We start from the raw sequence: 15,794 nt of genomic DNA on the forward strand, positions 1-15,794 counted from the left end.
AAACATTATTTATTATATTGAAATCATTTATGACAGTGTTATCCCTGTGACAAAAGATTAGCCACCCTATTACATCCAATGGCTGCTTTCCATGGAAACGGATCCTTCAAGCTTTCTTCAGAGTGTCAACAGACATAAGGTAAGCTCAGGGCTAAAATGTTACAGGTTCACTCCGGTTGGGGAGAACCGGTAATGATAAAAACTACTGGTTTGAATGAACCGGTAGTAAAAAAAAATGCTTTAAAAAGGTTAAAAAAAAAAAAAGGTTCCGCCGATCGCACGGCACAGCTGTGATTATCAGAACCTTTTTTTTTTACTTTTTTAAAGCATTTTTTTGCTACCTATTCACCCGAATTGGTAGTAAAAAAATGCTTTAAAAAAGAAAAAAAAAAGTTGGCAACAACCTATAGCAATAAATTTTACATTTCGCCACTGGGTAAGCTCCACCCCCTTTGGGGCTGCCATGTGCCAATGCTGCAACACTGCTTTGATCTTCACTCTTCCCCTCTATCCTGCCTTCATCAGCTCTGAAACCATTGCCTGCAGATTATATTTTACATACGTTTTGTGCAAGCTTTTAAGCTTTGATTCTTACTTTTAACTTGTAAATTTTAACCTTGTTTTTACAGTTGTCTTTAACTATGCTTTTAATCATGTTTTTATATTATTATATTGTTTTAAACTACCCAGAGTCACATAGGTGAGAGGACAGTGTAGAAATTTCATAGAACCGTAGACCATAGGGCTACTGAAAGGGACTTTGGATGTTTTTTAGTTCAAGGGACTAAAAAGGACTAGTCTAAGGGAATTAGATATGTTTAGCTGAATGAAGAGAAAACTTAGGGGTGACATGGTAGCCATCTTCCATTACATGAAGGACTGTTCAAGGGAAGAAGAGGTTTTATTTAATCTCCAAAGCACCTGAAAACAGCAATGCATGGAAACGTGTCAGAGGGAAGTCCAATCTGCAACTAAGGAAATATTTCCTGACGGCATAAACAATTAATCAATGGAATAGACTGCCTCTTGGGAGTTGTGGGTGTTGGAGGTATTTAAGAAAATATTGGACAGCCATTCTTCCAGGATGGTATAAGATCTCCTACCTTAAGCAGGAGATTAGACTAGAAGACCTCCAAGGTCTCTTCCAAGTCTGTTCTTCTCTTCTCTTCTCGTCTCGTCTCGTCTCGTCTCGTCTCGTCTCTTCTCTTCTCTTCTCGTCTCGTCTCGTCTCGTCTCGTCTCGTCTCTTCTCTTCTCTTCTCGTCTCGTCTCGTCTCGTCTCGTCTTCTCTTCTCATTCTCTTCTCTTCTATTCCATTCAATTCCTTTCCATTATACAACATCCAGTGGGTTTTCTGTAGAAGAGAATGGCAGAAGGTGGGAAATTGACAGGATTACAAATGGTGCGTGATAGTAAATGGATCCTTTCCTTATACAAAATTCCATAAATGAAGAAAGATACAACATTAAACGTTTGTTCTCTGTCTTTGTGTCTGTGTTTGTGTGCGTGTGTGTCCACTGTGCAAGTGTGTACATGTGTGTATCTCTTCAAGTCAATCTTAAGTCCTGGTGACTGCAAAGAAGTGCTTTGCCACAATCTAATACTTGGGACTGAGTGAAAGTAAATGGTTCAAGGTCACCCAGGTGGCTTTATGCCTAAAGTGAGACTAGAACTCATGGTCTCCTGGTTTCTAGCCTGCCTTTATTGCTACACCAAACTGCTCCTCCAAGATGCTTATGAATATCCTTATAGCTATTTGTATATTTGATTTAAAAGATTCATCTTTTCATTAACTTACTTGATCATTTCTTGAAAGAGTTCGATACATCTTTAATCTCTAGGTAAAAGAGAAAAATCCTTTGTATATTTATAAATCTGTAGCAGTCATAGACTTCTAGACAACCTTGGTTAAATTGTGAAAACAAAACAGTTCCAGGCCTGGGCGGGGCTGCAAAGTAGATCGGAAAGAAAACAAACAAACAGGGGTTGAGCTTGATTTGAAAAAGACTATCTTATATACAATAATAAAATAAAATAACTACCAGTGAAGACATTTGGCCAAATCATCACCACTGCGGAAGAAGCTCACTGAGCGACTTTGGACTAGTCATTCCTGGGAAATTATTTTCATTTCATACTAGCTGACAACACAACAGTGACATTACAAAAGTTGTCAGCAACATTTTCAAAGAAGCTTCGATTTCTTTGGGAAATCACCCCGCCCCCACGCATGCGCCCCAGCACCCCCGTGCATGTGCCCCCCCTCCCCCGGTGCCCTGTTTTGGCTTCCAGGTTGGTGCAGAAGGCCTTCCAGGCCCAAAATAGGGCACGAGGGGGCCCGCGCACAACCCCCCCCCCAAATCAGGGGTGAAATCTAAAAATTTTCCCTACTGGTTCTGTGGGCGTGGCTTAATTGGTGGGTGTGGCTTGGTGGTCAGATGGCTTGGTGGGCGTGGCCAATAACAATAAATAATAAAAATAACAAACAAAATATAAAAAAACAATAAGAGGTACCAAAAACCAACTTTCACACTTTACACACACACAACACAACTGACACACACACAATGTAAAAGCAGCTGCACTTCACACTTCACATAGCCACAAAAAGCTCAAAAACCAACTTTCACACTTTGCACACACACAACTGACTCACACACAAAGTAAAAGCAGCTGCACTTCACACTTCACACAGCCACAAAAAGCTCAAAAACCAACATTCACACTTTACACACACACAACTAACACACACACACAATATGCCACATACAGCTTTCTGAGATTTTGTGTGTTTGTGTAGTTAGAGTGAAACACTTCAGAAACACACCAAATCTCAGAAAGCTGCACAAATATTTTATTTTATTATTTTATTATATTTTATTTTATTGTGGACTTCAAATCCCAGAGTTCCTCAGCCAGCAAAGCCAGCCAGTTGATCACCGAGGAAATAGATTAGCTGAGCGATTGATTCTGTCTGGCTGAAACGGAAACTGCTTTCGGGCTGGAAAGAGAGCCATGTGTTCATCAGTAATCAGGTAAGTGCCTTAGAATCTCTACTCTTACTTGTAGCAAACATGTTTTCTACAAGTAAGAGTACAAGTAAGGTTCTGCTGTTTTTTACTTTTAAAGGCCTGTTTTGGCTGAAGCAAAACCGGCGGCTCAGCAGAGGCAGGGGGGGCGGGGCCAGGGATTTTTGCTACCGGTCCTCCAAACCAGCAGCCGCCATCGCTACTGGATCGCACGATCCCGTCCGATCCGGGAGCATTTCACCCCTGTCCCAAATGCAATGCGAGCGTCGCCCATATGCACCCTGTCCCCCCGTGCATGCATTGCAGAGACTCGAAGATCAGCTGGCTGGAGGGAGGTGCGTGTGCATTCACGGTGGAGCTGGGATGGGGCGACAGCTGGCATGCCCACAGAAAGGGTTCTGTGTGCCACCTGTGGCACGCATGCCATAGGTTTGCCATCACGGGCCTATGGCAAAAGCTAGTTTTCTGAAAAGGAGACCATGTATTTCTATTATGTCACATCAGATGTGGCCTAAGCACACCTCACCTTCTCATCAGAGACTTTGAAACACATTTAAAACCCTTTGGTTCTGCTCGATGTCACAAGCCCTGCTTGTGTTTGAAAGAAGTAAACAGGGTTCTGCTCGCCATTTATGATGCGTCACAGCACAGGAAAAATTGGAAATGAGACAGCTGGCAGAGTAATTTTACTTCTTATTTCCTCATGAATAAAAGCTTTTATCTACGGTTTTGTAACCCATGAGAGTGTTGCAGTCTAACTCAGTCATTAATCATCAAAATAGCTTAGGCTGCTGGTATGATGAATCCATAGAAGTGAAGAATACTGCTGCTAGTATGATTTCGGACTGAAAAAGATCCCAGTTATGCTCAGGAATGTAAAACAAAGACCTGCTGAACTGAGTTGAAATGTTACTGATGACATTTCATTTCATACTGATGACGACTGAGATGGTGTAGGGTTTCCTGCCTGGGCAGGGGGTTGGACTAGAAGGCCTCCAAGGTCCCTTCCAACTCTGATGTTATGTTATGTTATATTATGTTATGTTATGTTATGACATGTTTTAAGCCCTACATCAATATCAACCAAAGTGTTGGAAGAGCAGGGTTCACCACTAGCTAAGCAATTTTATCCTAGTACATCTGGAAATATATAGGGAGGGGGAAATACACTTAAGTATCTCTCTACAACTGCTCAGATATGAAGATCCATTTAGAGGCTGTGCTCTGTGTCCCAACATAGGCTACAGTACGTTGGAGACCCAAGAATGTTTTCTTGACTATGGCATCTTGACTATGGAATGCTCTCTTCTCACAGGCCAACATGCTTGTATCCTTACGATTTATATTGTTATTGATTGCTTATTTGTACCCTATGACTATCATTAAGTGTTGTACCTTAGAATTCTTGATGAACATATCTTTTCTTTTATGTACACTGAGAGCATATGCACCAAGACAAATTCCTTGTCTGTCCAATCACACTTGGCCAATAAAAAATTCTATTCTATTCTATTCTTTCATTTCAATGCCAACATTTATTTCCTTTCAATACCAACATTTATTTCATTTCAATGCTATGTGTAAAAACCTATTTACCTATTCTTGACTGTAGCTCAGTAGTAACTTTCCATCTTAGTTTGATACGCAATCCTTTACTACGTTATTGTGTGTGGATCATTTTTCACTGTTCCATTCATGATTATCCTACTTGGAGATCCACTGACACAAGGCACAATCCAAATATTCTAATTAATAAATTTAAATTCATAATGAAGATTAAGAGATGGGTAGAAATATATATTATGGAAACATGGTAGAAAGCTGGATTTCCAGTTAGAAAGGAATTAGAAGAGAAGAGAAGAGAAGAGAAGAGAAGAGAAGAGAAGAGAAGAGAAGAGAAGAGAAGAGAAGAGAAAAGAAGAGAAGAGAAGAGAAGAAAAGAGTAGAGTAGAGTAGAGAAGAGAAGAGAAGAGAAGAGAAGAGAATTCTTTATTGGCCAAGTGTGATTGGACACACAAGGAATTTGTCTTGGTGCATATGCTCTCAGTGTACATAAAAGAAAAGATACAGTCATCAAGGTACAACATTTACAACACAAATGATGGTCAATATATCAATATAAATCATAAGGATTATAATTTAAGCCTTTAGTTTAGGAAATGTAAATAAGTAATCCAAACATTACTGTAGAAGAATTATGGATATTACATCATCCTTGTCATCCTATTAGTGCTCCTTGCTATACCTCTGGCCTTCTAAGACCCCAATTTACTATTGTCTCTCTCTTTTTTTTTTTATTGGCCAAGTGTGATTGGACACACAAGGAATTTGTTTTGGTGCATATGCTCTCAGTGTACATAAAAGAAAAAGAAAAGAAAAGAAAAAAAAATACCTTCATCAAGGTACATTTACAACACAAATGATGGTCATAGGGTACAATTTAACCTTAATGATAGCAACAAAAAGTTACAGTCATACAGTCATAAGTGGAAAGAGATTGGTGATGGGAACTATGAGAAGATTAATAGTGGTATAGATTTAGTAAATAGTTTGACAGTGTTGAGGAAATTATTTGTTTAGCAGAGTGATGGCGTTCGGGAAGAAACTGTTCTTGTGTCTAGTTGTTTTGGTGTGCAGTGCTCTGTAGCGTCGTTTTGATGGTAGGAGTTGAACCAGTTTATGTCCAGGATGTGAGGGATCTGTAAATATTTTCACGGCCCTCTTCTTGATTTAATTTGATTTAATTTGATTGATTTAATTTGATTTAATTTGATTTGATTTGATTTGATTTTGCTTTAATAAAGCACAAATAAAGCAATTGTGGCAACTACCCATCTCTGTTTATTTTCCAATTCTTCTATGCCTTAGATAGACCAAAGATGTATTTTGGAAAACAAAGATAATTCTAGAGCAGGGGTCTCCAACCTTGTCAACTTTAAGACTTGTGGAGTTCAACTCCCAGAGTTCCTCAGCCAGCAAAGCTGGCTGAGGTACTCTGGGAGTTGAAGTCCACAAGTCTTAAAGTTGACAAGATTGGTGATCCCTGTTATAGAGGCTAGAGCCATGATGGCGAGTGCCACAGGTGGCAAGCAGAGTCCTCTGTGGGCACACGAGCTGTCACTCCAGCTCAGCTCTACCGTACATGCACGCATGCCTCCTGCCAGCCAGATGTTTTTCAGGTCTCTGCTGCGCATGCACGGGGGGGAGGGACACATGCGAGAGACACGTGTGCATCCGGGGGGCAGGGTGCACGCAGGGTGGGGTCGACCGCACATGCACGGGGGGCAGGGGGCATGCACACATTGCATTATGGGTGTACGTGCGCGCTTTCAGCACTCAGCGACAAAAAGGTTAGCCATCACTGGGTTACGGTTTCATTTTTACAGCTTGCCAGACTCCTCTAGTTATTTTTTAAAACAAACATACTTCAAAACATTTAAAATAAAACAGACTTTAAAACCAGTTAGGGAAAGGAACTATCTCTAGGCATTGTCTCACTCCAGAGAGAACAGTGTTATCAATCTCTTTTCTAATTTCTAAACTGCCACCAGGTTTATTGTTCCAGTTGCTACAACAGGCTAATATAGTTACAGTAGTGAGTAATTATAAGATTAGAAAGACATCGTAAATAGTCCTGAGACATTGGTGTGTTGGCAATTGTTCCAGCTTTGTTTGAATTTCTGGTGGTGGCTCAGCTACAACTGGTGCGTTGGTGTTTGGCAATAGAAGAGAATAAATCAACAGCCATATGATTAGGGATGACTGTATTAGGTTAGATCAGTGGTCACCAACTGGTAGTCCGTGGACCACCGGTGGTCCATGAGAAAATTTTGGTGGTCCGCAGAAAAATTATTTGCATTTTTTATATTGCATGAAATCAGGGGTCCTCAAACTATGGACTCTTTCTCATGGTGACTGCTTAGTTCCAACAACTGCTACCTGTTGGTGCCCTAAGGAGCCCGAGCAGGCAGGTGAGGAGTGGCTGGGAAGGGAGGGGCGAGTAGAGGCTGGTGAGGCACCCCTTGATATGAATGGCATCGAGTTGGCCATGACCGCTTAGCCATGCCCCCCCAGCCGGTCATTAGGCAGATCATATTAGTGGTCCGCGAGATTGAAAATTATGAATTTAGTGGTGCTTGAGGTCCGAAAGGTTGATGACCACTGGGTTAGACAACTAAACCAGTGGTGGGATTCAAATAATTTAACAACCAGTTCTCTGCCCTAATGATTTCTTCCAACAACCAGTTCACCAAACTGCTCAGAAAGTTAACAACTGGTTTTCCCGAAGTTCGCACAACTGGCTGAATCCTACCACTGAACTAAACCCACAAAAGAAATTCTAGATAACATGCACAGAATCCTAGAATTTAGCAGAATGTCTTTTATAAATCTCTGTAGAGCAAATCTTTTTAAGGTTTTCTCATCCTGACAAATTTCAAGTGCTGTTGCAAAGAGTCTGAATATTTATGCCACTATGATATTTCAGTTTTTTTCTTCAACCAAGACTCTTCCAAGAGCTGGTCACCCGATCATACTAAGAATAGAATATAGAATAGAATAGAATTTTTATTGGCCAAGTGTGATTGGACACACAAGGAATGCTCTCAGTGTACATAAAAGAAAAGATAGGTTCATCAAGGTACAACATTTACAACACAATTGATGGTCAATATATCAATATAAATCATACGGATTGCCAGCAACAAAGTTACAGTCATACAGTCATAAGTGGAAAGAGATTGGTGATGGGAACTATGAGAAGATTAATAGTAGTGCAGATTTAGTAAATAGTTGAGGGAATTATTTGTTTAGCAGAGTGATGGCCTTCGGGGAAAAAACTGTTCTTGTGTCTAGTTGTTCTGGTGTGCAGTACTCTATAGCGTCGTTTTGAAGGTAAGAGTTGAAACAGTTTATGTCCTGGATGTGAGGGATCTGTAAATATTTTCACGGCCCACTTCTTGATTCGTGCAGTATACAGGTCCTCAATGGAAGGCAGGTTGGTAGCAATTATTTTTTCTGCAGTTCTAATTATCCTCTGAAGTCTGTGTCTTTCTTGTTGGGTTGCAGAACCGAACCAGACAGTTATAGAGGTGCAAATGACAGACTCAATAATTCCTCTGTAGAAGTGGATTAGCAGCTCCTTAGGCAGTTTGAGCTTACTGAGTTGGCGCAGAAAGAACATTCTTTATTGCCCTTTTTGGATGATGTTTTTGATGTTATCTGTCCATTTTAGATCTTGCAATATGGTAGAATCTAGAAATTCGAAGGTTTCTACTGTTGATACTGTGTTGTCTAGTATTGTGAGAGGTGGAAGTATGGAAGGGTTTCTCCTAAAGCCTACCACCATTTCTACGGTTTTGGGTGTGTTCAGTTCCAGATAAGATGTTGGTTCCCAAGTAAATTGTTTTCTCTGTCAATATCTACAGAGAACATCTTATTTTTAATCCTCTGAACAAAATGGTCAAAGCAGAACCAGAATGGAATTTTGTCATTTTTATGATCTAAAACATGGGATGAATAGCTTTTTTGTACTTCCGTCCCACCCCAACCTTGTAAATTTATTTTTTTATTTGTGTGGATACTTTGAGAGAAGAACAACATGTCAATTCAACTATTTTTGCGGCATCACTAAGTAAAAAGTTTTGAGCGATATAATGCTGCTAATATGTGTGGCAGAATAGGCATTTTTGTCATGTTAGGATATAAGACCCATGCCCTATATTTGAAATACTTGGCAGGAACATAGTGAAAATTAGATGACAACAGCAAGAGCTTCACAAACACAACAAGTTTGAACAGGATACAAGCAGTCTGGTGGTTTGAATTGCATAAGCATATTTTATAACCAAGGCAAAAAAAAAAAAAGAGAGTCAAGTTCAATAAACAAGGCAGGCTTGGCTGAAGAGACAAACAATTCATTTATAAGACGGGAAAACACTGTTTTAAGAGATGGGTATTCAGTATTAAATGGAAAAATAACTGGATTCATTTTCAGAAATTACTAATAATTACTAACATTGTAATAATTATTACTAATAATTACTAACATTGCTTTCTAAAATTAAGATACTGGAACATAAAACCAGTGCAACTCATTGCAAATAAGTGGATGAAATTATTCAGGAGTGGAGACCTGCCTTTTGAAATAAACATAATATGCAACAAACAAAATGCATTGAAGCTGCAATAAACAAAAAGAGAAACACTGGATGCCTTTCAATCAGTATGAAATAGAAATTCCATCAACTCCTAGCCAGGGGTGAAATGCTACCAGTTCGGATCGGATCACCCGATCTGGTAGCGATGGCAGCAGGTGGTTCGGAGAACTGGTAGCAAAAATTCCTGCCTCTCCCCAATGCCCAGCTGAACAGCGTGATCATCAGAGGTTTGTTTTTTTTTACTTTTAAAAGCATTTTTTCGTCGGCAGAAAAAATGCTTTTAAAAGTTAAAAAAAAAAGGCTCTGATAATCGCGCGGCTCAGCTGGGATTGTCAGAGCCTTTTAAAAGCATTTTTTCTACAACCTCTTCAGCCAAAGAGGTTGTAAAAAAAATGTTTTTAAAAGGTTCTGACGATCAGGCAACTCAGCTGGGATCGTCAGAACTCTTTAAAAGCATTTTTTCTACAAACTCTTTGGCCGAAGAGATTGTAAGAAAATGCTTTTAAAAGGCTCCTTTGATGATCCCAGCTGAGTTGCCTGATCATCAGAGGCTTTTAAAAGCATATTTTTACAACCTCTTCAGCCGAAGAGGTTGTAGAAAAAATGCTTTTAAAAGTAAAAAAAACAAAAGTTGGTCATACCCACCATCACATTATCCCCCACCACCAAGCCACGCCCACAGAACAAATTTTACATTTCACCCCTGCTCCTAGCCAGTAATGACGATAGTTGAGAGCAGTGGTGAAATCCTCCACAGTTTGCCACTGGTTCACTCTGTGCACAAGTGCACTGTGCACCAAACGCACACTGTGTGTGGAAAACAGAGGCTTAAGAAGGTAAGTAGAACAGCAAGGGGGGAACAGCTGTGCTGATTTCCTGCTTTCTAGCGAATATAAATTGCGCGGCATAGCTGATTGTCAGAAATACTGGTTCACATGAACCAGTAGCTTTTTTTTTACTAGCAGTTCATTTGAACCAGTAGCTTTTATTACTACCGGTTCGCTCGAATTGGTGCGAACCTGTGGCATTTCACCCCTGGTTGAGAGTAATGGAGGCTGAAGAGTGGTCCATAATTTAGATCTGTTTCTGAAGAGTGCTCCTTGTCCTAAAAGAAACTGTAGTCTGAACTGTAGCGATATTTATTTTATTTTATTTTTATTTATTTATTTTGTAAAGTACATATATATATATATGTTTTCTGAGGTTTTCACGGGTGTTTGTATATAGGTCTTTGGTTGTTCGGGTTTTCTCCCGTGTAAAATAGCTGCGATCACACATTGCTCCCAGAAGCACGAAGCTGAAGCCTGAAGATGACGAATGAGACTTCATCGAAACGTCGCCAAGACACTTCCAATTTTACACGGGAGAAAACCCGAACAACCAAAGACCTATATACATATATATATATATATATATATATATATATATGTGTGTGTGTGTGTGTGTGTGTGTGTTTTCTGAGGTTTTCGCGGGTGTTTGTATGTAGGTCTTTGGTTATTCGGGTTTTCTCCCGCGTAAAATTGGAAGTGTCTTGGCGACGTTTCGACGAAATCCCATTCGTCATCATCAGGCTAGGTGCTTACAGCTTCCTATTTCTAGGAGAAATAGAAATAGGAAGCTAGATTTTTTCCTAGAAATAGGAAGCTGTAAGGACCTAGCCTGATGATGACGAATGGGATTTCATCGAAACGTCACCAAGACACTTCCAATTTTACGTGGGAGAAAACCCGAATAACCAAAGACAAAACAAAGCACTCTTAATGCTTGCTTTCAAGATGGAGAACTGCATTCCCTCAAAGCAGTAAGATCCACTTACCAGCAGGGCAGGTAACAGATTTTATTAACACCATTCTGTAATATCTGCCTAAGGTTCTCTTTTGTCTCCATTTATTTCAATGTTTTTCAAACTTGGCAACTTTTAAGGTGGGAGGGCTTCAACTCCCAGGATTTCCCAGTCAGCCGAGCCATCTTAAAAGTTGCCAAGTTTGACAAACACTGATTTCTTTTATGGCTGTCTCAAGGGAGATGTGCACTAGGTAGACTAAAACAGCTCTAGGAGCCAAGCTGCAAGACTGCTCTGCGCACTGCTACTTTATTTCACTGCACTTCAGGTCCTCTGGGATAAAGCAGCGGTGAAATGAGATAATGGAAGAAAAAAAATAAGACATGGGTAAAACAAGACAATTGTGAGGATTGTGGTGTGGGGATTTATGAAGGGGCCTGACCTCAGCTGCATCCCTGGGCTATACAGGTTCAGCCAGTGGGACAGATTTTGGAGAAATGCCCTCAAGAGATAAGGGAGCACAGTGAATATCCAAAACTATTGTATAACATGTTTCCGTAACAAGTATGTAATTATTAGCTACAGGATGCACTTCAAATAATGTTTCATTTCCTTCTCCAGAACGTAATACAAAACAGTTACTGGCCTTTTAAACAAGCCTTTAAAACCCGTCTCTTCTCTGAGGTCTTAAGTTATAGTGGACCCCTTTAACTTGGGGGATAAGGATATTTTTATTTTTTATCCTATTCATTTGTACTTATTCCATCTTTATTAGTTTTAGAATAGAATAGAATAGAATAGAATAGAATAGAATAGAATAGAATAGAATAGAATAGAATAGAATAGAATATATTTTTTTATTGGCCAAGTGTGATTGGACACACAAGGAATTTGTCTTGGTGCATATGCTCTCAGTGTACATAAAAGAAAAGATACCTTCATCAAGATACAACATTTACAACACAAATGATGATTATAGGGTACAATTTAACACTTAATGATACAACACTTAATGATAATCATAGGGTACATAATAAGCAATCAGGAACAATCAATATCAATATAAATCATAAGGATTACCAGCAACAAAGTTACAGTCATACAGTCATAAGTTGAAAAAGATAGGTGAGGGAACGATGAGAAGATTAAAAGTAGTGCAGACTTAGTAAATAGCTTGACAGTGTTGAGGGAATTATTTGTTTAGCAGAGTGATGGCCTTCAGGAAAAAACTGTTCTTATGTCTAGTTGTTCTGTTGGCAGTGCTCTATAGCGTCTTTTTGAGAGTAGGAGTTGAAACAGTTTATGTCCAGGATGTGAGTGGTCTGTAAATATTTTCACGGCTCTCTTTTTGATTCGTGCAGTATACAGGTCCTCAATGGAAGGCAGGTTGGTAGCCATTGTTTTTTCTGCAGTTCTAATGATCCTCTAAAGTCTGTGTCTGTCTTGTTGGGTTGCAGAACCAAACCAGACAGTTATAGAGGTGCAAATGACAGACTCAATAATTCCGCTGTAGAACTGGATCAGCAGCTCCTTGGGCAGTTTGAACTTTCTGAGTTGGCGCATAAAGAACATTCTTTGCTGTCCTTTTTTGATGATGTTTTTGATGTTAGCTGTCCATTTTAGATCTTGCGATATGATAGAACCTAGAAATTCGAATGTTTCTACTGTTGATGCTGTGCTGTCTAATATTGTGAGAGGTGGAAGTATGGAAGGGTTTCTCCTAAAGTCTACCACCATTTCTACAATTTTGAGTGTGTTCAGTTCCAGATTGTTTCGGTCGCACCACGAGGCTAGTCGTTCGACCTCTCGTCTATATGCGGATTCGTCATTATCTCAAATGAGACCAATCACTGTTGTGTCATCTGTGAACTTCAGTACTTTAACAGATGGATTATTGGAGATGCAGTCATTGGTACACAGAGAGAAGTGGGGAGAGCACATAGCCTTGGGGGGCCCCTTTGCTAATTGCACAGGTATCTGATGTAATCGTGTTTAGCTTCACCTGCTGCTTCCTGTTACAGGTTTGCCACCTGGAGTTACAAATAACTCCAGGTGGCAAACATACCCAACATATCTTTCTGCTCCTATTTTCCCCACAACAGTCCTGTGGGGAGAATTGGGCTGATGTGAAGGAGGTTTTTTTGTTCTCTCCAAGCAATTTTGTTTTTTAGTTGGACAGCCTCAATTTTTAGAAATGAATAAAGTATCTTCAAAAAGTAGCTCTCAAAGCATCTGAAAGCACTACGTTTACAAGTGTGTACTTGTAGGAAGATATATACCAGTTTACTCACATTTAGTGTATTTCTATTCTGACGTCATTATCACATTATTAAAGAAAAATGTGAGATATCAGAGGAAGAATTTGGATCTTCAGGGTATCTCAGATAACAGGGCTACAACCTTCTTCACTTTTGTTTCATATTATTTATTTACTCTGCAGTTCTGCAGTTCCAAAGGTAACGAGCCTACACACAAGTTGGAGATGAAGATACAAATTCTTTTTTTTCCCCAAATACAAATTGTTTCCTTTGTGTCTCAGTTCTGCCCTCTTTTAACATATGCTGAGAGGTGAAAAGTCTCCAAGTCAACATACATGAAACATACTCAAATCTATGTTCTTCATTGGGTCATCCTCCAAACTACACGAGTGCTAACCGAGAGGGAACTGTTCTTCAAGCATATATAGCAGTCAAATTTTTATTCACAGTCTTCTGGACAAGATATTTTATTTTCAAAACTGTGTTTCCCTGAAAATAAAACCGGGTCTTATATTAATTTTTGCTCTGAAAGATGCATTAGGGCTTATTTTCTGGTTAGGTTTTATTTTTGGGGAAATGCGGTACTAAATGCATCCATCTGACTGACAATCTTAACTGGGGCTTATTTTGGAGGTAGGGTTTATATTATGAACATCCTGAAAAATCATGCTAGGACTTATTTTCCGGTTGGGTCTTATTTTCGGGGAAACAGGGTACTAGAGATGACAGTTCCCCCTTCTCCCCCCCACCAACTCCACACTATTCTTCCAAATTGTTTGAATGAGGCTATCAAAATTGAATTCTCTGGTTTGTCCTGTTGCAGTGAGACAGCATTTACAGTCTCTGTGTTACAAGCAGCAAAAACAGAACTCGCTTTGCAAAATGCAAAGTATTTGTGGAGGCTCAAAACAAGGATTTTTCTTCACCCATTTCTGTAGCACTTATTACTTTAAATGAGATGGATGGCTGCAAAAGTTTTGGCAGGAACAATAAATATTTATACTGGATCCCTTGGCCTAGTTTTCCAATGGCCTTGCATCTGGGAAAATAGTAGGTTACAGTTTGCTTTTTGCGATAGCAAACAATTTCAGTAATAAACCCTGGGGAAATGTTGAATGTCATTATTCATACATTGAGATAAAGCCTTTGGATGCCAAATGGTTAATATATGCACCAACTAAATTACATCCTTGTAGCTTTTTTCTCATTTCTCTGGTCTCTTGTGGGTTGTTGTTTTTTTAAACTGGCCTCTTTGCAAACCCTCAGTGGGATGCCTCTAAATCCATTACAAGACGAGAAGTGCCCAGAGCTGCCGACCGAGTCTGAGAGTGATAATACAACATCTAACATTTTGTATCGGACTGGAAACAGCAACAATAAATCAGGCCTTGAGTCTCTGCTCTATTACATAAGTATTATATAAGAGATGTTTTTTTTCTACTGGAATTGCCAAATGGAACTCAAATGTCTTATGACTTTCATTCTTCCCATATCGTTAAGCTATTGCAAGCATGACACTTTCCAATATGCTTGCCAAAAGAAACTAATTTAATTTAATGAGGACTTTCCTCTATTTAAACCCGTATTATATTGTTACTATCTCAAATAGGGAGTATGTTCTAGGTCAGTGGTGGCTAACCTTTTTGCCATTGCGTGCCGGGGTGGTGGTCACATGCACACTTGCCCACACCCATAATTCTATGTGCCCCGCCCCTGCCCATGTGACACTCCCCCCCCCCCGGCTCCTGGCATGCGATAGCCGGGTATGCCCATTTTTCTCTCTCACCTGGCTCCAGAGCCTTTCTAGGAGTCTGGGGAGGGTAAAAATGGCCTTCCCCATGCCCTGGAGGCCCCCCAGAGGCCGAAAACAGCCCATTTGCCAACTTTCATTCTGAAGCCGGAACTGAGCTTGCGTGCCCACTGATATGAATACATGTGCACCCTGTGGCATGCGTCCCATAGGTTCGCCATCACAGTTCTAGGTGCTATTAACAGAAGATGCCAAGGCTGGTACCTTCTATAGATACATTTTTTCTCTCTACAATTGAGCTATTATGGCTCCTCTCAAAAGAATTGGGACGCAATCCTGAGTCCTAAGGATTGTATCTAATGATCTGAACTCGGTCTTAGTTCTGAATAAAAATCTTTAGGATTAGACCGCAAAGTTGTGCTGCATGGTCTTATTGTGGAAGGATCCCATCAGATTGAACTGATGAATTTAATTTATTTTACTTTTGGGTCTTGTGTAAACTTTATTAAATTTCAGAAAAATATAAAATACAAAAAAGCAAATTAAAAAGAAAGAGGGAAGGATAGGGAAAAAGCAGAATTGGGGAGCGCAAACAAATGGGAAAAAAGCTATAGAAAAAAATCTTCAGTCTTTTTTCAGTACAGATAAACGTCTAAAAATCAATAATTCTTTGAATTCAAATAAACCATAACAATAGGCATAACAATACTTCTATCATCATAAACAAGTCATCAAAATCCAAGGTTAAAATTTCATTTCTTTCAGTTTCAAGTAAAAAAAAATACATCCAAGAATGGTTTTCAGATAAAAACAAAGC

The 15,794-nt window shown here is 39.6% G+C and overlaps 1 protein-coding gene across 1 annotated transcript; it reads right to left on the bottom strand.

Annotated features, from left to right (window-relative positions):
• Positions 1-996: 996 nt before the first annotated feature.
• On the bottom strand, positions 997-2,178 carry LOC131203472 (synaptic vesicle membrane protein VAT-1 homolog). The gene is made up of 3 exons (XM_058193763.1): positions 2,042-2,178; positions 1,798-1,836; positions 997-1,353 (listed from the first exon to the last, which is right to left on the bottom strand). Exons 1-3 carry the CDS (start codon positions 2,051-2,053, stop codon positions 1,117-1,119), a joined length of 288 nt encoding a protein of 95 aa, XP_058049746.1. The 5' UTR covers positions 2,054-2,178; the 3' UTR covers positions 997-1,116.
• Between the last annotated feature and the right edge of the window lie 13,616 nt (positions 2,179-15,794).

The sequence above is a fragment of the Ahaetulla prasina genome, chromosome 8 (assembly GCF_028640845.1).
Source record: "Ahaetulla prasina isolate Xishuangbanna chromosome 8, ASM2864084v1, whole genome shotgun sequence".
Lineage (NCBI taxonomy): Eukaryota > Metazoa > Chordata > Lepidosauria > Squamata > Colubridae > Ahaetulla > Ahaetulla prasina.